The sequence below is a fragment of the Heptranchias perlo genome, chromosome 4 (genome assembly GCF_035084215.1).
Source record: "Heptranchias perlo isolate sHepPer1 chromosome 4, sHepPer1.hap1, whole genome shotgun sequence".
Classification (NCBI taxonomy): domain Eukaryota; kingdom Metazoa; phylum Chordata; class Chondrichthyes; order Hexanchiformes; family Hexanchidae; genus Heptranchias; species Heptranchias perlo.
This window is the reverse complement of record NC_090328.1, coordinates 130,303,407-130,324,553: the sequence shown is the minus strand read 5'-3', so window position 1 is coordinate 130,324,553 and position 21,147 is coordinate 130,303,407. Positions and strand designations below refer to the sequence as shown.

At 43.1% G+C, this 21,147-nt stretch overlaps 1 protein-coding gene across 1 annotated transcript in view; it reads right to left on the bottom strand.

Annotated features, from left to right (window-relative positions):
• LOC137321283 (E3 ubiquitin-protein ligase UHRF1-like) overlaps positions 1-21,147 on the bottom strand; it is a 140,571-nt gene that overhangs the window by 104,121 nt on the left and 15,303 nt on the right. The window contains exon 2 of the mRNA XM_067983637.1: positions 18,783-19,037. Coding sequence (XP_067839738.1) covers positions 18,783-19,037 — 255 coding nt within the window. The remainder of the gene's footprint in view (positions 1-18,782; positions 19,038-21,147) is intronic.

Below are 21,147 nucleotides of genomic sequence, written 5' to 3'. Positions count from 1 at the left end.
CGGGAAGAAAGTAACTGTACAGCTGCCGATCATTGGAATTAAACATTGAACGAGATTAGAAAACATTTCTACACACAAAGGGTGGTAGAAGTTTGGAACTCTCTTCCGCAAACGGCAATTGATACTAGCTCAATTGCTAAATTTAAATCTGAGATAGATAGCTTTTTGGCAACCAAAGATATTAAGGGATATGGGCCAAAGGCAGGTATATGGAGTTAGATCACAGATCAGCCATGATCTTATCAAATGGCAGAGCAGGCACGAGGGGCTGAATGGCCTACTTCTGTTCCTATGTCCTATGTACATATTTTGAATTCAGACACACATCAACTAAGAACGGGCTCTGGTTGATACAGCAACGTAAAGAGTTGACTAACAAACTTAAAGCACTGACTCCCACTGAGTACGACTGCACAGCCAAACGCCCACCAGCATCTCACCAAAAGACCATTTATCACACGAGTGACGACAGTGAATGTCGGCAGGTTCTTCAACCGTGCAGGAAATCACAGTTGGCTTTAACCATGTCTTCAACGAACAAACACTTTCCAGCAGGGATCATTAGATGACAAACCCTGGCTGATTTTTTTTCCCCTCCTTAATTCAGGGAGGGGGGTAAAATGCAGCACTCCAACTGCTGTTCCAACTACAAATCAGCAAACTCAGCAAATATTAGGAATCAAACTTGGAACCTTCTGGTCTGCACGGTGCAGTAGCACGGTCCAGCTGTGTCACCGGGGCGGGGGGGGGACCCTTAAATTCTTCCAACTTACATAAGGACCTTTGCATGTTTGTACATTTGATATTTTTCTATTTTCCAAATTAAATGGAGGATGAACCTTTTCCTGCTGTGCTGTGGAACGAAAAGCTGCCAACAAGGCACAAAAACAACAGAAGTGAGGAAGGAGCAGAGGATCAAATTGGATCAAGGAAATAGCGTTCCAGTGGTCAGTGCTAACTCTTCGCTGCCCCTCCCCTCAACTGTGCTATGAAAGGAAGTCTATTCATTTGTATGACTAAGTGATTTTGAAAATAAAAAAAAGTGAATAGTCCTACTTTTGAGGGGTTTAATTTTAAAATAGAGCAGTCAGGATGGTGCAACTTATGGAACAAATTAGTCAGTTAACATTTACATTCCACTGTAGTTTAGCATTCAGTGAATTACAGTAAGCATAGAAATAAAATTCTGTGTAACGTTTGCTGGCGAGAACTACACAGGAGGTCGTTGATGTGGCCAGTGTTTAGCTTGAGGAAGCTCTGGCTCATCCATGACTTGATGCTGGGCAAGCAGTCTGACAGTACAGCAACATTTATGGAATGAAGAGTGGTAAAGCGGGATGTCTTCAGCATACACATGGAAGTTAAGCACCATGCTTAAAAAGATAAATGTTGCCAAGAGGCACAATATAATCGAGCGATACGAGGCTGTCGCAGATGGACCTCGCGGACTCAAGAGAAGAAGCCATTGCAAGAGATGAGTCGGCTACATTTGGACAGGTAGGAATGGACGTAGATATCATTTTTACAGGCGTTTCTTCAAGTTAAACTGACAGTCTGCTCTTAATTCGGAGTTGCTTTATTTGAAATTATTTGCTAATTCAAATTGTGATAATGCAAAAAATGCCTGAATCAACAAGAGTATACTTCAGTTGCAAGAATTTACATAAATTAGCCATGATTTGACTGTACCTTGAATGAATCTGTTTTCTATGAAACAATGGTGGCTGGTGACCTTTTTGACAAATGAGGCATACGTAATACATGCCTACCCAAGCCAGCGTGTTACCATGGCAATGGGCCCTTCGCACATTTTGTTTTCTTGTCGATAGCGATCTTTCATTACAAGAAGAATGCAAGGTCAAATGAAAAGAGTAAGATGAGAACCCATTAACAGAGGGGAGGGGAGGAGAGGAAATAAATAATCACTTTGGCAAAGCCAGCTCCTTTTCTTAAACTCCTTCTTCCCGACATTTCCCTAAGAGAGAGACCCGGCTGCTATAAACACACTCAAAAGAGGAGTGAGGCGACTTGTCAAATATTTTAATCACAACAATGATCTTCTGATGCAAACACTTACTGAAATTCACCAGGTAAACTGAAAATAACTATTCCAGCAAGTGCACTGTGGTCGAATCAATCGGAGACTCACCCACAATCTCCAATGCCCATCTGTAATAATTCCAGGTGAGGCCTCACCTGACACGAAATGATAAACATTACTTGGTCTGGAATTCAAAGTCTTCATTGTGAGCCCATAACCAGTAACCTACAAATTCAAGTTTAAAGATAAACCAAATGCAAGATGACGAGATTGCTGGCTTATTTTTTGTAGTCTTTCATGAAATAACATCGGTTTGAAAGATCTTAAACATTCTAGTTAGAACAGACATTGGATAAACTACATAAATCAGGTCAGCATAGACAAGTCTGTTAAGAGGTATCCACGGTATGTGTTTTGGACTTCATTATTTTCTCTAATCTCTTCTATCCAAGAGGGAATTATGGATGAATAAGGAGACGTCCTGGGAATGAAAACACAATAATCCACTAAGCAATGACAAATACAGGTTTGAACCCCACTTCCTAGTCTGTGTCTTCTTGAACAAGAATTTAAAATACAAAAAGCAAATACATGTACAAGAGTGTTTTTTAAAAAGTCAATGGGATATCAAAATAACAAGATATCACTGTACTGTGTACCCAGAAATAGATTACAGGCTTATCCTTCCCTAGGCCCACAGTTTTTTTAAAAATTGGGACAGAGTTTGAATTTGTGATCAAGAAAAGGGATTTCAGCGCTCGGGAAATTAATTTCTTAGTTTTGGCACCCAGCCATCAAGCATTCCAATGTCAGGTACAGCACAACCAGCTGCAGAGTGAAGCTTCTTTTACTTTGCATCGCCAATTGAGGGCTAATTTGTATGAAATTACAGACAGTTTTAGGTTGTAGCTTTGCATTTAGTAGGATCTTGGTTAAAACTACCCACACACTCATTTCACACAGCGAGGAGACACTTAACCCATCAGCCTGGACTAATTCAAACCCAGGCCCTCGAGGTCGAAGGAAAATGTTGTCATCCAACAGGATGTGTAAAAAAAACAAAATTTCAAGCTTTATTTGAGAGTTTGGGCTGTCAGGGTAGACGCCAATTACAAGGACACTACATATCATTTATGTGCAACGTTGACGTCACTACAGTAATGGTGTCACAATCAAAATCAATCAAGAAATAATTTGCAGATTTGTGTACTGATCATAAATATCTCTAAAGGCACTAATAAAAGGGCGCAGGGGACGACCAACAGTAACACGAAAGCTAGTGGAATTATTCTCATATCTGGCATGGGAAGATTTCTTATTTTAGCCAGTTTCTGTGCAGGCAGTGACTCTGATTTTGGAAACTCTTGTTGGTACACTTCATATCCAATTGACATTCACACAAGAGGATTAACAGGAATGGTGTCATTAGTACTGGATTAAAAGGGAAATGATCTGCAGTCATTACTCGTGAATTCAATATATTAAATTTGAAAGAGTTACCTCAGAACCTCTCAAAACACTAAGCATCAACCCAGTTACACATGCTCACAATACTAACATGTGGCCCAACCCAGTAACCCTCAACATTTAGCCAACAAATTTTACTAATTACTGATCAATAAATTTGGTCATAAATTGCACTGATATTGATGAATTCAAATATGGCTAAAATGCTAAAGTAATTGCATATCAAAGCGCCCTTTCTTAAATTATATATAAACAACTTTGAACTGAAATTTAAATAATGCTTAAATCGAAAATCTTTGTAGTCGTGGTTAACAGATTTTTTACCTTGCGGCATAGTCCATATTACTACTAATGAAATTTAATACTAAAATGATAAATCAATTCAAGTGGCTCAGACGGTAAAGAAAATACAGCCAATGAATGCTCAGATTTGGATAAATACATACACACACACAAAAAAAAATCAAATATTCCCAACATTGATAGCCTAAGCAGACATCAGTCTTACCAAACTATGTCATAAGAGCTTTAGATTAACTCACAGTAAACAACAAAATGAGACAACAGTGCAACAATCTGAACTATATAGCAGGCAGTGGTTAGCAAGTGTAATATTGGGTGTCATTTAAACAGATAACTGAGACCACACTATGAAAACTGATGTATTCAAAATAGCAGAGCATTCATCTTTGTAACAGTAAGCAATACAAGGGGGAAAGGAAGAAAAAAAATCAATCTGTTCCAAACAGGTTTTGGAGCAAAGCAATTGCCTTTGCAAAATGGTTGAATTCCCAAGCTGTGCAGTTTTGAACATCAGCCTGAAACTGGTCAACAGGTTCTTCATGGCTGCATCAATCAAAATCCATCAACTGATCAAATTTTGATTATGTGTAATTATACTATCAAGTTATTTTTAATTGAAATAATTGTGAATGTTGTTAAATTACTCTACACTTAAATGAGCCCACTAATAGAATGTACAATAGGATATGGCAGGATATGGTAGCTTTAAAAAGAAAATGAATATTTTGTAGAACTAAGTCAGTTGAAAAGCAAAAAATCTTCAATCTTAGATGTCTAGACTCCAGATCTGAGCTTTGCTGATTTAGCTCTTATTCAGGGTAACAAGGAGCTTTACTCTGCATATAACCTTGCTATGCTGACCTCAGTGCTTGCTGTGGATAGCAGGTGCTCAAAGTGGAAAGCAGTACTTACTATCTTTCACGTGAAGATAAACACTCACTGCAAAAAAAATGCATTTCAAAGTTTACAATTATAACTAAACTGACATTACTTCAGCATAATTTTTAGCAACTGAATATAATTAAGTTCATCTTCCTCTCACCATCTTCAAAAGTTGCGTGGATAAAAATGTAATAAAACACACCACATTGATTACCCCCAAATGTCATTAATAGTAATATAGCAATGCTGCATATAAGAGCACCAACGCTTGGATGCTGCAATATTTCCCTGCTTAAGGGACAGAAAAGCCAAGGGGGAGAGCCATCCCAGCATCATCTAGCAGGGAGCACAGGTAGGCTACTTGCTGGAGCTGATGGTATGTCCACCCTCACAGTAGCAGAGGATGAAAGCCTGGAAAGCTCTAGGAATCAAAGGGCTATCTAAACAGTTAGAATCTACCTTCCAATGCAATATGATTCAAGAGTGACTCAAATTAGCTCTGTTCATAAAATTCATTTTATTTTCTTTGCCTGACCCAGTAGACAAAGGTTTGTGTAAAAGCAGTTTTCCCCCACTGTAATTGTTTGGTGCAGTAGTTTGGATAATGGGGTGCCTGCAGTGGATAGACTGCAATAAATGGGTTCAAAATAACTGGTGTACTTCTACCAGTCAATTTAAAAAAAAATATTTGTTCATGAGATGTGGGCGTCGCTGGCGAGGCCGGCTTTTATTGCCCATCCCTAATTGCCCTCGAGAAGGTGGTGGTGAGCCGCCTTCTTGAACCGCTGCAGTCCGTGTGGTGAAGGTTCTCCCACAGTGCTGTTAGGTAGGGAGTTCCAGGATTTTGACCTAGCGACGATGAAGGAACGGCGATATATTTCCAAATCGGGATGTTGTGTGACTTGGAGGGGAACGTGCAGGTGGTGTTGTTCCCATGTGCCTGCTGCTCTTGTCCTTCTAGGTGGTAGAGGTCGCGGGTTTGGGAGGTGCTGGCGAAGAAGCCTTGGCGAGTTGCTGCAGTGCATCCTGCAGATGGTACACACTTCAGCCACGGTGCGTCGCTGGTGAAGGGAGTGAATGTTTAGGGTGCTGGATGGGGTACCAATCAAGAGGGCTGTTTTGTCCTGGATGGTGTCGAGCTTCTTGAGTGTTGTTGGAGCTCCACTCATCCAGCCAAGTGAAGAGTATTCCATCACACTCCTGCTCTGTGCCTTGTAGATGGTGTGATGTGGAGATGCCAGTGATGGACTGGGGTGGACAAATGTAAGGAATCTTACAACACCAGGTTATAGTCCAACAATTTTATTTTAAAATCACAAGCTTTCGGAGATTATCCCCTTCGTCAGGACCACTCGGCTCCAGACCTCATTACAGCCTTGGTCCAAACGTGGACAATAGAGCTGAATTCCAGAGGTGAGGTGAGAGTGACTGCCCTTGATGTCAAGGCAGCATTTGACCGAGTGTGGCACCAAGGAGCCCTAGTAAAATTGAAGTCAATGGGAATCAGGGGAAAAACTTTCCAGTGGCTGGAGTCATACCTAGCACAAAGGAAGATGGTAGCGGTTGTTGGAGGCCAATCATCTCAGCCCCAGGACATTGCTGCAGGAGTTCCCCAGGGCAGTGTCCTAGGCCCAACCATCTTCAGCTGCTTCATCAATGACCTTCCCTCCATCATAAGGTCAGAAATGGGGATGTTCGCTGATGATTGCACAGTGTTCAGGTATGATTCTGTGAGTATGGCTATATCAGGCTCTTGCTTGACTAGTCTGTGGAACAGCTCTCCCAATTTTGGCACAAGTCCCCAGACGTTAGTGAGGAGGACTTTGCAGGGTCGACTGGGCTTGATTTGCCTTTGTCGTGTCCGGTGCCTAGTGGTTCGATGCCGGGTGGTCCTTCCGGTTTTATTCTTATTGTGACTTTTTTTTTTTAAGCGAGATTGTACAACTGAGTGGCTTGCTAGGCCATTTCAGAGGGCAATTAAGAATCAACCACATTGCTGTGGGTCTGGAGTCACATATAGGCCAGACCGGGTAAGGACGGCAGGTTTCCTTCCCTAAAGGACATTAGTGAACTTGGTTCTTCAATAACAATTCCCACTTCAAATGTAGATTTTTTTTTAGGTTCAAACTGCAATAACTCCGGAAAAGGATTCATACACAACATTGGGAAAATTTGCTAATGAAACCCCATTAACTGCTAAGCAGTTTTCAGTTATGCGAAGCACTACAAAAGGGGCAACTGGCGATTTTTGGGAGTCAAACATAATCAAATATATTCAGAAGCCTGAAACCACTGTAAAACTAGCAAAAATGTTAGATATGATTCAATTTTGCACAGATTAATGTTAAGTGACTGAATCACACCTTGTTCAGATTAAATGACAGGGGTTTCACACCAGAACATCTGCTCACCTCCAAGGCAATAGAATTAGCAGCACAGCATTGATCCCAGATGTTAAAATTGGCAGGAGCTGAAGCAAGCAGTGCAGCACCTCAGTGCCCTCCTGGCACTGCTCGCACCAGCCACTCTTGCAAATGCCCCATGGTGCTGCAGTCAGTGGGGTCATACAGGTAATAACTGCTTTAGTCAGGGCTCACAAAGGCAGAAAGTGAAAATGTTATTTAATAGGGATCTTCAATTTAAAATAACAATCCAAAATAACCTCCAGCTGATTGAACTTCAGCTTAATCTTTTCCCCAGACCTACTGCAGCTCAGAACCTTCACGCTCTCCTCCAGGGCTCAAACTCCTGCCCAGGTCGGCTCAAAGTCCTAAATAACTATTAGGACTTAATTTTCGACACAACAAAACAAAGCGTCCAAGCAAGCCTGTTACATATGTGGGCAAAGAAAACAAATTAATCTGAGTTCTCTGATTCATGTGAAGACAAGAGAAGTGATCCAGCAAGACATTAATGTCCTGACTGAATGAGTGACAGTACAGTGAGGGAGAATGAAACACTGGTAACACAACATAGTGGTGATGCCAATAATAGGAATGACTCCCACTTGTAGAGCAGGCAGCTAACCGGATATTTGGAATGCTGTAAAGTTGAAGAACTTCAAGGACAGAAAGTTTGGTGAGTACAGACCATGTCAGTAATACTTAGCTATTTACTACCTTGTTGAATTGTCTTTAATGAAAAGAGCACAACCGTTTCAAAATTTGTAAAAGGCCAGACCACTTCAAAATTGCATGGTCTTAATGTCAGATGGAGTTCCTAATTTTGTTGATTTCCAGAATGTCTGTGTCACTGGAGCCTTTGAAGGAACAAGGTGTGTACCTCATGAGTGAGTGGTGTAGCTCATGGGTAAAAGCCAGCAAAAATGTGAAGAGATAGAAGACAATTGATTTCACTGCGTAAAAATCAAGAAACACTGCAATTCCAAAAACCGCATAACGAAAGAGGGCAAAAATGACAATGCAGGATGGAGGAAACAAAAAGGAACCTGCTGTAGCCAGCAGCCATTCACAAGACTGCTTACAACCCCGCAAAGTACAACTGACCATTTACTGACCACAAGAAGCTGAACAGTGTTAACTTGATATAGTGCGCACTGAATACTGTGTAACATCTATAGTAAAACACATGGCAGCCCAAAACGTGGAAGAAAAATTGACAACCTTTCGACGTCCTCACCGAAGCTGACCGTACTAATTAATGAATCAACCATTCCAAGTAGGAAAGCAGTGCTAAGACGGCACATAAATGAGGATGCAATGAAAGGTGGCTCTGGACCTCACTGAACTTGACACAAACTGCCGCAGCCATTACATCGGTGCTCTCAATCTTCCTAAAGTTGGCTGGCTTCACTGAACACCATCTTGAAGAAAACTATGTTGTACACATCAGTAATAGGGCAAATGACATGCTGGGGAGAAAATTAAGAACGGTGTCATAACTGAACACTATACCTTCCTCTTCTCATCGCACTGCTCGAACCATCAGTTTGAGATGCCAGTGCCCGATGCTGTACACGAGGCTACCTGTATAAGCCATTTTCAGGCGAGAGGCATGAACTTAAGGAAGCATCTGTGGAGTTGGAGATTCAAGTTTTACATATCGCCCTTCATCCTGGACGTGCACTGGGTGACGAGCAACGTCACGACGGCACGAGCTGTGTGGGTGTTCTCGGGGGCCCTCGTCCAAAATTTCGCAGCTTCTGCTAGAGATGACTTATGCGATGGACACGAAGAAAGTACTATGAGGAATTGCTTGCCCATCTTTCAAGCTCAAAGTTACTGTGTGGCCTTTGTCCGCCCTATAATGATTTATAGGAGCTGTTCACTATTACAGGAGTTCAAAGCAGTTCCAGGACCCTGCTAACATGCAACGCACCTAATTAAAAGAATGGAGTCTTGGGCTCCTTTAAAGATACACCAGGGGAGAAGTTTGGAGAGGCTTCAAAAGCCAAAAACTTGGGAAAATTCAGCTCAGTGTCTCAGGCCAAATTGGAAATTGAGGAGCATTCATGCTGGACAATTCCAGCAAAGTCCCAAACAAAACACAACAACAGCGTCTGTCTTCCACCAGCATCGCCCACATTGAGGTCCTAGCAGACGTTGATGTGCTGGACCCAAGCAAATGGCATTCTATCCTATATATCAGACGTGGTGAGAAGGAAGTAACCTAAATTTATTACTACTTCCAGTTAGATGTGCATCAGGCCATCTATGGCATACAGGACATTGTGGAGAACTCAACCAACCCAACAACTTAAAACCTTTCCTTACATGTCAAAACCCTTGAGCGTAGCACAAATGAACGTGAAAGGGCTTTCAGATTAATATCGTACAATATTGTAACAAACTTCAGAACAGCATTGCTGGTCTCAATCACTACAAGCTGTGTGTTTGTAAACTAGGATGAACCATCTCTTTCCTAGCAGGATCCATGGAAATATAATATGGCAGCTCACACCTTGCGTTATTTGTCATCTTGTGCTTTTGCGCACAAAATGGACGACGAGGAAGTTGTTTAGACTAATTCTGAAGTTAGAAGTTTACTTCTGATGTTGGAGGTTTACTGTTACAGCAAAATATAATTTGAAATTATTCAAGAAACTAATATACATTTTATTAACGGTTACCACAACGTACAAGTGTCATTGTTGGTTTTCTGTAGATTATGTTACCTTTTATGAATATAATAAATTCTTCTTCTAAACGCTGTAAAATGTAATGAGAGCTCATCTCCAAATACCCCTAGATGTACAGTATTCTGGGGAAGGGGGGGGGGGGGGGGAAGCATGCTCCCTGGAAATTCTTCATTTTTAACACTGCATTTTACAAGATTTTGCAATGTACCCATTTCTAAACAATAATATATTCTACTGCAAAATGCAGCAAAATATGCATCTAAAATGAAAATGTTATGGGGGAGCATGCCCCAGCCCCTATCCCCCTCCATTTAGAATATCCACCTCTGCAGTGCAGCATCATTGGAAAATGATACAGCCATGAAACAGGTGGGCCCGGGCTTCCTGCCCAGAAGGTGGTAGCAGTATTGAATGCACTCAATTGTCCGCTTAACTAGCTGCTGCTTTTTCACTAGTTTTCCTTGGGGATTTGTACATCATTGGAAACAAGTAACTGTCAAGATTTTCAAAAATGCTTCACATGAGAGGCATAACATATGGCTCTGCCACCATTAACAAAGTGAAAATGATGATCTTTTTGCAAATGTGGTAAATAAAACAATGGAAAAACAATATTTTTGTCAAATATAAAACAGGGAAGAAAACTTTGGTTCGAACTTCTGCTGGTTCCAACACTGCCCAATCAGAATATGAAATTAAATAAGACTAATTTACAGCAACAGCTTTAACTCCGTTATTCTACGAGCTGAAACCAAAACTAACAGTGTGGCTTTGCAAGTTGAGATCAAGTAACCCCAGAGGTTCAAGTGACAGGTACATTTACTTGTGGATAATTAAATTCACGTCCCACTGGAAACCAGTGATGGCCCCCTCTGATCCATAATTTCCTAATAGTTGCCATAAAACAAGACTCCGAGAACTTTCTTTTGATGAACAAAATGGTTCATGAAAGGCAAAATAGCTGCAATATGAAATATAAGGGAAAAGCAAAATACTGTGGATGCTGGAAATCTGAAATAAACACAGAAAATGTTGGAAATACTCAGCAAGTCAGGCAGCATCTGTGGAGAAAGAAACAGAGTTAACATTTCAGGTCGATGACCCTTTGTCACAACTGAAACAAGTTGAAGATTTAACAGTTTTCAAGCAAGTACACAGCGAGGGAAAGGTGGGGGGCGGGCGGAGGGGAGGAAAGAACAAAAGGGAAGGTCTGTATAGGATGGAGGCCAGGAGTGATTAAATGACAAAAAGGATGATGGTAATGAAACAAAAGATGGGTCTAGGGGAGCCCTAAGTGGCAACAGCAGAACCATCACCAGCAACTGCTGTCTGAAAAAAATGGGAATTGTAAACAATTTTACAACACCAAGTTATAGTCCAACAAATTTATTTTAAATTCCACAAGCTTTCGGAAGCTTCCTCCTCAGGTGTTCACCTGAGGAAGGAGGAAGCCTCCGAAAGCTTGTGGAATTTAAAATAAATTTGTTGGACTATAACTTGGTGTTGTAAAATTGTTTACAATTGTCAACCCCAGTCCATCACCGGCATCTCCACATCATGGCTACCAAAAAAATGGGAGCAGTGGTTATGATCTGAAGTTATTGAAATCAACATCGAGTCCAGAAGGTTGTAAAGTGCCTAATCGAAAGATGAGGTTCTGATCCTCGAGCTTACGTTGAGCTTCATTGGAACAGTGTAGGAGGCCGAGGACAGAGAGATCAGAGTGGGAGTGGGACGGAGAATTAAAACGGCAAGTGTCCGGCAGGTCAGGGTCACGCTTGCGGACTGAGCGGAGGTGTTCAGCAAAGCGATCGCCCAATCTGCGTTTGTTCTCCCCAATGTAGAGGAGACCGCATCGTGAGCAGCAAATACAGAACACTCAATTGAAAGTACAACAAGTAAATCGCTGTTTCATCTGGAAGGCGTGTTTGGGGCGCTGGACGGTGGGAAGGGAGTTGGTGAAAGGGCAGGTGTTGCTTCTCCTGCGCTCGCACGGGAAGGAGAACGGGTGTTGTGGGTGGTGGAAAAGTGGTCCAGGGTGTGGCGGAGGGAACGGTCACTTCGGAATGATGAAAGGGGAGGAGAGGGGAAGATGTGTTTGGTGGTGGCATTGCACTGGAGGTGGTGGAAATGGCAGAGGATGATGTGTTGAATGTGGAGACTGGTGGGGTGGAAGGTGAGGACAAGTGGTTTTGGGAGGGAGGGGAAGGGCAGGGGTGAGGGCAGAAGTGCGGGAAATGGGACGGAGGTGACAAGGCCCTTGACCGTGAAGAAAACCTGCTGACAAGGGCGGCGCTGTTGTTTGGCGAACTGGTCTTTGTCTTGCTGAGGCTGAACGCCAACCCTCCGACACCTCCGCCTACCTCCCCCTGAACCGTGACCCCACCACCAAACATCAAGCAATAGTTTCCCAGAGCGTCAGTGACCTCATCTACTTTGGAGATTTTCCTCCCCACGACCTCCAACCTCATAGTCCCCCATCCCCGCACAGCCTGCTTCTACCACCTTCCCAAGATCCACAAACAGGACTGCCCCGGTAGACCCATCTCGCCTATTCTTGCCCCACAGAACTTATTTCTTCCTATCTCGACTATGTTTTCCTCCACTTGACCAGTCTCCTCCGACCTACATCCACAACTCTGACGCCCTCCGCCACTAACAGTTGCCAGTTCCCCCGCCCGTCTACGTTTCACCATCGGCGTCCGGTCCCACTACACCTCCATCCCCCACCCGGTCGGCCTGCGGGCCCTTCGTGTCTTCCATGAACGGGGGCCCAACCCGTTCCCGTTCCCCCTCCCCCTCCCCCTCCTGGAGGCTTGAACTTATTCTGAAATTGAACAACTTCTCCTTTCACTCCACTCACATCCTCCAAATAAAAAAAAAGTGTCACTATGGGAACCCGTATGAGTCCTAGCTATGTTCCAGTCCTACTCAGGTCGCCTCCCTCACCTCTTTTTCTGGTATATTGATGACTATCGGTGCCATTGCCTGTTATCGCCCTGACTGGAAAATTTCATCAACTTTGCTTCCAATTTCCACCCTTCCCTCGCCTTCACATGGTCCATCTCCGACTCTTTCCTTCCTCGACTTCTCTTTCTCCATTTCTGGGGATAGGCTGTCAACCAATATCTATTATAAGCCCATCGACTCCCACAACTACCTTGATTACACTTCCTCCCACCACACTTTCTGTAAGGACTCGATTCCCTTCTCCCAGTTTCTCCATCTCATCTGCTCAGATAATGCCACTTTCCACACCAGTGCTTCCAATAGGTCTTCCTTTTTCCTCAACTGAGGATTCCGCTCCACTGTAGTTGACAGGGTCCTCGACCGTGTCCATCACATTTCCCGCACTTCTGCCCTCACCCTCCCTCCCAGAACCACAATAGGGTCCCCCTTGTCCTCACCTTCCACATTCAACATACCATCATTTCCACCACCTTCAACGCAATCCCACCAACGAACACATCTTCCCCTCCCCTTTAAGCATTCCGAAGGGACGGTTCCCTCCACGATACCCTGGTCCACTCCTCCAACACCCGCTCTCCTTCCCACAACACCTTCCCGTGCGAGCTCAGGAGATTCAACACATACCCTTTCACCTCCTCCCTTCCCACCATCAAGGGCCTCAAACACTCCTTCCAGGAGAAACAGCGATTTACTTGTATATCTTTCAAATTAGTACACTGTATTCGCTGCTCACAACGCGGTCTCCTCTAAATTGGAGAGACCGAACGCAGATTGGGTGATCACTTTGCTGAACACCTCCACTCAGTCCGCAAGCGTGACCCTGACCTGCCGGACACTTGCCATTTTAATTCTCCGTCCCATTCCCACTCTGATCTCCATGTCCTCGGCCTCCTACGCTGTTCCAATGAAGCTCAACGGAAGCTCGAGGAACACTTCACCTTTCAATTAGGCACTTTATAACCATTTGGACTCAACATTGATTTCAATAGCTTCAGATCATAACCACTGCTCCCATTTTATCGGACAGCAGTTGCTGGTAATGGTTCTGCTGTTGTCATTTACAGCTCCTCTAGACCCATCTTTTTCATTTCTTTACTTGTCCCATTACCGCCCTCCCTGCCTTGCACCGTAATCCCTTTTGTCATTTAATCACTCCTGCCCTCCACCCTATACAGACCTTATCTTTTTTTTCTTTCCTCTCTCTTTCCCCCCCCCCACCCACCTCTTTCCCTGGCTTAAAAACTGTTAAAAGCTTCAACTTCTTCCAGTTCTGACAAAAGGTCTTTGACCTGAAACGTTAACTCGGTTTCTTTCTCCACAGATGCTGCCTGACCTGCGGAGCACTTCCAGCATTTTCTGTTTTTATATTTGTAATCTACAGGAACTTGACTTTTAAAATAGCTGTGCAGTCATTCCACTATTGCCAGTCTCCAAATCCACTGCAAGATGTAAACAAAGCAAAACTGGCACGACGGCAACCGGATCAATATTGCAGAAGCTCTTCCACTGGAATATAAATGCCACACATGGGGAGCTGAGTGTGGTGGGCCAGTGACCACAATGATCTGGATAGACACTACCCAAATTCACATAGTCCTTTACAGCCGGCAGAGTGTAGAGCTTCACCACATCAGTCTAAGGCAGAAGGGGGTGGGAGGGGGAAACAGAAGTTTTCATGTGGGGGCAGAGACTTGCAGTTTTTGTTCACCCAGAAAGACTCGACAGGCCTCTCGCTGAAGTATCCAACAATTTCGTAAATAATTCCAGGGGTTTAACCTCTACTATTCTTCCCAGAAGCCTATTCCATTTGTTAGTCACTCAATGTGGGAAGAAAAACTTCCTGACATGGGTCCAATATTTGCTTTTTACTGATTTGAACCTAGTCGTCTTGCCCTAATCTGCAAATTACTTTAAAGCAATTTTTCAGACCTACCCTTTCCACGGGGTTTACTATCTTATATACCTCGAAGAGTTACTCCAATCTTTGGCAAAAATCCATTTTGCCACTTAGATTTATGAGGAGCGTTACATTCTTTGAACTTACATTTCTATACTGCAAAAGTCAGCATCTGACTTATTGTGAGCAACACCAAAAAAAAGATCAGTTATTATATATTATATTAAAAACCAAATTCCTGTGTGCCATCACACTGTTATGAATGTAAAACAATCATCGATCTGCAGCCTGAAATTTTCTGTCTTAAGTTGCAATGAGCTACATTTACAAGCAGCTTCAATTTCCTGGAGTTCCACATAGAGTACATTAGAAATGCCTTTAAAGTGATGGGCCAGCTTAGAAGCTAAACATCACAACTATACTCAAGACCTCAGACTTTGCCACACAAGATCTCATATATATCATCTTTTAGACTTCCTGCTGATCACATCAGAAGCTCCCCAATCAGCAATATCGATCACGCTCCCTCCCAGAGCAAGTCTCCCGCCAATGCCCCAGGACATTGCTGCAGGAGTTCCTAGGCCCAACCATCTTTAGCTGCTTCATCAATTACCTTCCCTCCATCATAAGGTCTGAAACGGGGATGTTCGCTGATGATTGCACAGTGTTCAGTTCCATTCGCAACCCCTCAAATAATGAAGCAGTCCAAGCCCGCATGCAGCAAGACCTGGACAACATCCAGGCTTGGGCTGATAAATGGTAAGTAACATTCGCGCCAGACAAGTGCCAGGCAATGACCGTCTCCAACAAGAGAGAGTCTAACCACCTCCCCTTGACAGTCACCATCACCGAATCCCCCACCATCTACATCCTGGGGGTCACCACTGACCAGAAACTTAACTGGACCAGCCATATAAATACTGTGGCTACAAGAGAAGGTCAGAGGCTGGGTATTCTGCAGTGAGTGATTCACCTCCTGGCTCCCCAAAGCCTTTCCACCATCTACAAGGCACAAGTCAGAGGTGTGATGGAATACTCTCCACTTGCCTGGATGAGTGCAGCTCCAACAACACTCAAGAAGCTCGACACCATCCAGGACAAAGAAGTCCGCTTGGCACCCCATCCACCACCCCTTCAGTCCCTTCATCACCGGCGCACAGTGGCTGCAGTGTACCATCCACAGGATGCACTGCAACAACTCGCCAAGGCTTCTTCTACAGCACCTCCCAAATCCGCGACCTCTACCGCCTAAAAGGACAAGGGCAGCAGGCACATGGGAACAACACAACCTGCACGTTCCCCTCCAAGTCACACACCATCCCGATTTGGAAATATATCGCCGTTCCTTCATCGTCGCTAGGTCAAAATCCTGGAACTCCCTACCTAACAGCACTGTGGGAGAACCTTCACCACACGGACTGCAGCGGTTCAAGAATGTGGCTCACCACTACCTTCACAAGGGCAATTAGGGATGGGCAATAAATGCCGGCCTCGCTAACGACGCCAACATCACATGAACGAATAAAAAAAAAAAAAAATCACCAAAGTGGTTCTTCTCCCTCTCCAACCGAGCCCAAACCCCACCCTGATCTGGCCTGCCTGCCTCCGTCCCACTGTCCACTTCATGCCATCCTCCTCCCTTCCTTACTCTTCACCTACCCCCCACCCTGCCCTCCTCTGGATCCAATTATTCCACCCTGCCCTCTCTAATATAAACACTGCACTTGGTCTTAAATCCCCATGTGATAGTGACAGAGATATACAAAAAATCTTACATTTGCATTCAATTTCCGGTCAACTTTTTCCATTATAAATTCCTGTCTACATTTATAATGGTAGCTGCCTATGTAAACTTGTCACGCTGCAATTACACCCTCTCAGTGGAGGCGCTGTCGTGTCACCACTGGCAGATGGGTAAGCATGACAAATGTACACAGACAACTTCCATTATGAATGTGGACATAGTTATTTAGAATTGAAATTTAAAAATTAGAACACAATTTATCTTAAAACGGAGACCAAATTATGTCTGCATGCTCTGGTCCAATTATTCATCATCCTTTAACCCTGCTTCATCTGAGAAATACACTTAGTCTTTACTCCATGCGTGCAATACTATGGGAGATCAATTAGTATATATGAAAAGCCTCGCATTGTGAGCATTCCTCGTTTTACAATACCTTTTGCTGTCACAAACACACGTGTCACATTATTTTCATCATGCCTTTGTGCCAAGTTTTTCTACTTATTTTTTTTTATCTGACGCCTGCAATATTTGATGTCCAAGGTAGGTGGCACTCTTGCTTACTTTTGAGAACCCTAGAACCGTCTCCATCCAAGGTGGTACTATGACAACCAACGTCAAGGCACTATAGCCGACAGATAAATATACAGGAAACAACTTGTTACTTCTAAATGGGACCCCTGTTACACCCTTGATACTTAGTGCCACCCATAGGCCCCCTTCTGAGTCATTCCCGGCCTCAATCACAGCCGCCATTAAGCCGGGAAACTGACTCATGATCCTAGGGTTGGTGGGGTTGGCTTGGTGGTGGTGGGGGGGGGGGGGGGGGGGGGAAAATCACCATTCTTGCTCCTGATCAATATTCAGCAGCTCCTGTTGGAAAATATATGTGGACTCCGGGAACAGGCTCAGCTGTGATTCCTCCACAGTCCAATAGTCTGCCAACTCATTAGTTCAAACTCGCACAAGAAGAATTGCCATTTGGGGGAGAGCGCGCAGGACTGCTGGTCTAAATGAAGCTACATCTGAGCACAAGCTAGAGCTTCAAGGAGGGAGGGGAGAAAATAAGCATTAAAAAAAACCCTGGCAAGTTAATATTTTACACTCAAGGGTTTAAGATAGAGGGCTGTTGTACTGTCTTTTTGGCAGCGTAGCTGAAATTACAGTAGCCAAAACAAACAAAAACCACATCAACAGCCAACTTCAGGTCTTCTCCCGAGATGAAGATAGCTCAGACATTACAAAAATCTGTGGTGTGCTAATTCTTGAAAAATGTTTTGAACAATTAACATTTTTTCCTCTATTAGAGAAGCATCTTTGTATGGAATCTCTTTCTCCTCCCTCCTCCACCACCCCCCCCCACCCAATGTCCAAAACAATTAGGGCAACCACTTCAAATTCCAAGCTAAACTAAGATTTGCAACTTAGTTTTGCCCTCTAACTTAGTCTTTTGCTGCTTCTTTATTTTTCTGTTATATTTCCAGTGGGGAAAAATCATCAGGACAGGATATGAGTAACACTTGTCTGAATGTCAGCCCACATTTCATTTTAAAAACTAACTATGTTATTTTATAACCAACCACCAACGTACTGTTCAGAAACCGTGGCCATTATCGCTGGTATATGAACGTCTGAAACTAAACAAGCTACAAGACTTGTGCAAATGAGTAAATTTTGTGCTCGAGATGAAGGATGTTAGTGCTGGGGAGAGGAACACTTCTTATTTTGGACATCCAGCATCAGCATTAACTGTTCCAGGTCAGATATAAAGCATTCTTTACTCTCCCTCAACATGCCAAACCCTCGACCTCAAAAGACGACCCCTCACTGCAAAGCTATCCTTTGTGGCCCCTGAGCATTGGAAATCTGGCCTCAAAAAAACACAGGCAATTAAGTCCTGATTGCACTTATATTTCTTATCTGCTTGCTTGTCCTGTTTCAATTTTGTAAACCTGGAAATTAGGAAAGGTTTGTCCTATTGCCTCACTGCTGGTTAAATCCTAAATCTAAACATCAAGATCGGTTAGTATTAGCAACTAGAAATATATGCAAAGTAACAGGAACACAGATTGAAACTTTATATGCAATCCCTCGAGATTCCATGGTACACAACTATGCCATCCAAAACAATGAAAAGCTTGCAACCCTCTCAACATTTTTCCATTTCCCATACAAGCCATCCAATGACCCAAGTGCAGTTATCGATTAGGGGGTAGTTCTGGCCCATGCCCATGACAAACTGGACTGACTGACTGCCAAAATCCCTTCGGTCATCAACAGGTATTAAATAATCTAATTCAGCAATGCCCTCAGTCCCTTACTCATTCTTTGCCTTTTAAAATTTCAGGTTGAACTGCTTGCACATTAAATAGTAACTTGCCTTGTACAACCCAAAGCCTGGATCTATGAGAAATGATCGAGTAGATGTGCCTGGACGATTTTTCTTATTATTTTCTGCATTGGAAGAGGTTTTGTCACACTCGCTCTGCGATGAGCTGCATCCCGAGTCACTGTCAGAGAGCTCAACCTCATTTTCCTTTTTCTTCACTGTGGAGGAAGCAGGCTGACGAATCAAAAGCTGAATGATATCATTCAGTCCCACGTTGTAATCAAACAGACTATGGCCATCTTCCAACTGAAAAAAATGAAAGAAAACGTTTTCAAGTCAGTATATCGTTCAAATTACATCCGATTTATGCAAAATTAGAATGTCAATTTTGACTGCACATGGGAATAATCTTTCAGAAAATACACACACACAGGAGTGCCAATTTGTGTTGAAATCTTAATTGTAGGAAGGAATAAACTTCAAAGATTGACTTCTAATGTTGTAACTCATCAAAAATGCAAGATTACACATTTTTTTAAAAAATGACGACTATTAAAAAATGAAAAATCCATAACACGCTCCTCTGTCTCGGGCAGCATTCACACTTGATCAACCTACCTTAACTCGTATGTCGCTGACTGAACCCCTCAAAAATTATACCAAGAACAGAGGGCTTTGATTGAGATACAAGGCTGTAATAAGTAATCATATTTACACTAGAAACCGACAGTAATAATATAGAAAATAAAGTCTAAGAACAAAACTCAAAAAATAGTCCCTAACTTGGTCTGACAGACTGCCAGATTATGGCCAGATCTTTACAATTTACTCATGCCCAATCTCACTTCATTTAGCTTCAAGTGGCCAAGAACTAGAAGCAGCAGCTAACTAGACCGACAAAGAGCCACAGTTATCAAATATAGTACATTAGCACATGATGCTCCCACTGTAACCATAACCAGTACAAGCAAACCGTGCACAAATTCCCAAAACCCAAAGTGAACCCGGACATGCTTTGTTGCCAACCGCTCCCCTGAAGCTTGGGCTGCACACTCACCCTTCTCTTCCCTTCGTTTCCTTCCTCCCCCACCCTCACAGTCACTGGAAACAATTCCCTGCTCTGCAAACCTAAGGGGCATCTTCACTCATGGCAACAACATCCAGCCTTTCCTCTGCTGCAGAGGTTCACAGCACACCAACGCACACATCTATGACATCATTACGCGCCTAGTCATTTGTCTGTCCGCTAACTCTGGAGGAGTTTATTAATCAAAAGCCAAATGGGTGCAACAAACTCTGCCATCAAACACAAGTACGTATCAGGGCCAAAAACAGCCAGGTGGAACAATCACAATGAAAAAAACATGGTTTAGCTGAGCCAGAATGGAAAGAACACTGCCTGCCACAAGTTTATACTGCATCATTCGAATAATGATTAAATCCTGAGGCAGGTGTTAAGAGTCACGTCACAGCTCACAGGATGAAAGTTAGTCACACCTGACTTAGGCCTTTACAGTCAACTTCCCATCAAACGGAGTTAGTTCTGAACCTGGTCACAAAGGTAAAAAGAACAATGTGCATCTATCTGCCCTTTCTTCTCCCACTCCCCCTTCAAAGTTTATAACAAATATTTTTATAATCAGCTACAAATAATTTTAGGAAGTTACCTGTGCACCAGTTTGGCTCAGTTGGAAGCACTTAGTTATCTGAGTCAGATGATTGTCGGTTCCAGCCCCATACCAGGATTTTGAGCTCACCATCTAAGCCGACACTCCAATGCAGTACTAAGGAAATGCTATCCTGCAGCAGTCATTAAACGGAATTTGCCCATTCTGGGCATTAAAGATCCAATGTTCAAAGAATAGCAGGAAGGGCCCTGGTTAACATTCCTTCCTCAATCAAAACCACCAAGAAAGCAGACAGAGTAATCACTCACCACACTGATGTCTGGTACGTGCAAAATGGCTGCCACTTTTGCCTACAGTACAGACACTGCAGCAATTTATTGTATGTGAAGCAGTGAGATGTTTGACATACAAGGTGCAAGACTTTTCTTTCTATTTGGAGGCATTAGAATCCTGCTGTTTATATAAATGGCATTTGCATGCTCAACAAATGCCATTATAAGATATATTTTATGGCCTAGAACATAAGAGGAGGTGCTATGCAAACAAACGTTCTCCACTGGGTGTAAGTTTCAGACATCATCGCTTGTTGAGGTAAAGCATTGGCACTCCAGATTTAGGATTTATAATTTTACATACTGATGAGTTTTTCAGTTATGGTTTGCATCTATTACTACAGCCAATTCTTCCTTATTATTTTGCTATGTGGCTTTGAATCAAATGACAAGACCAGACAGCATCATAGTTATGAAAAAGAGTTTGTACAGAATATGCTGCACTGTCTATACTTT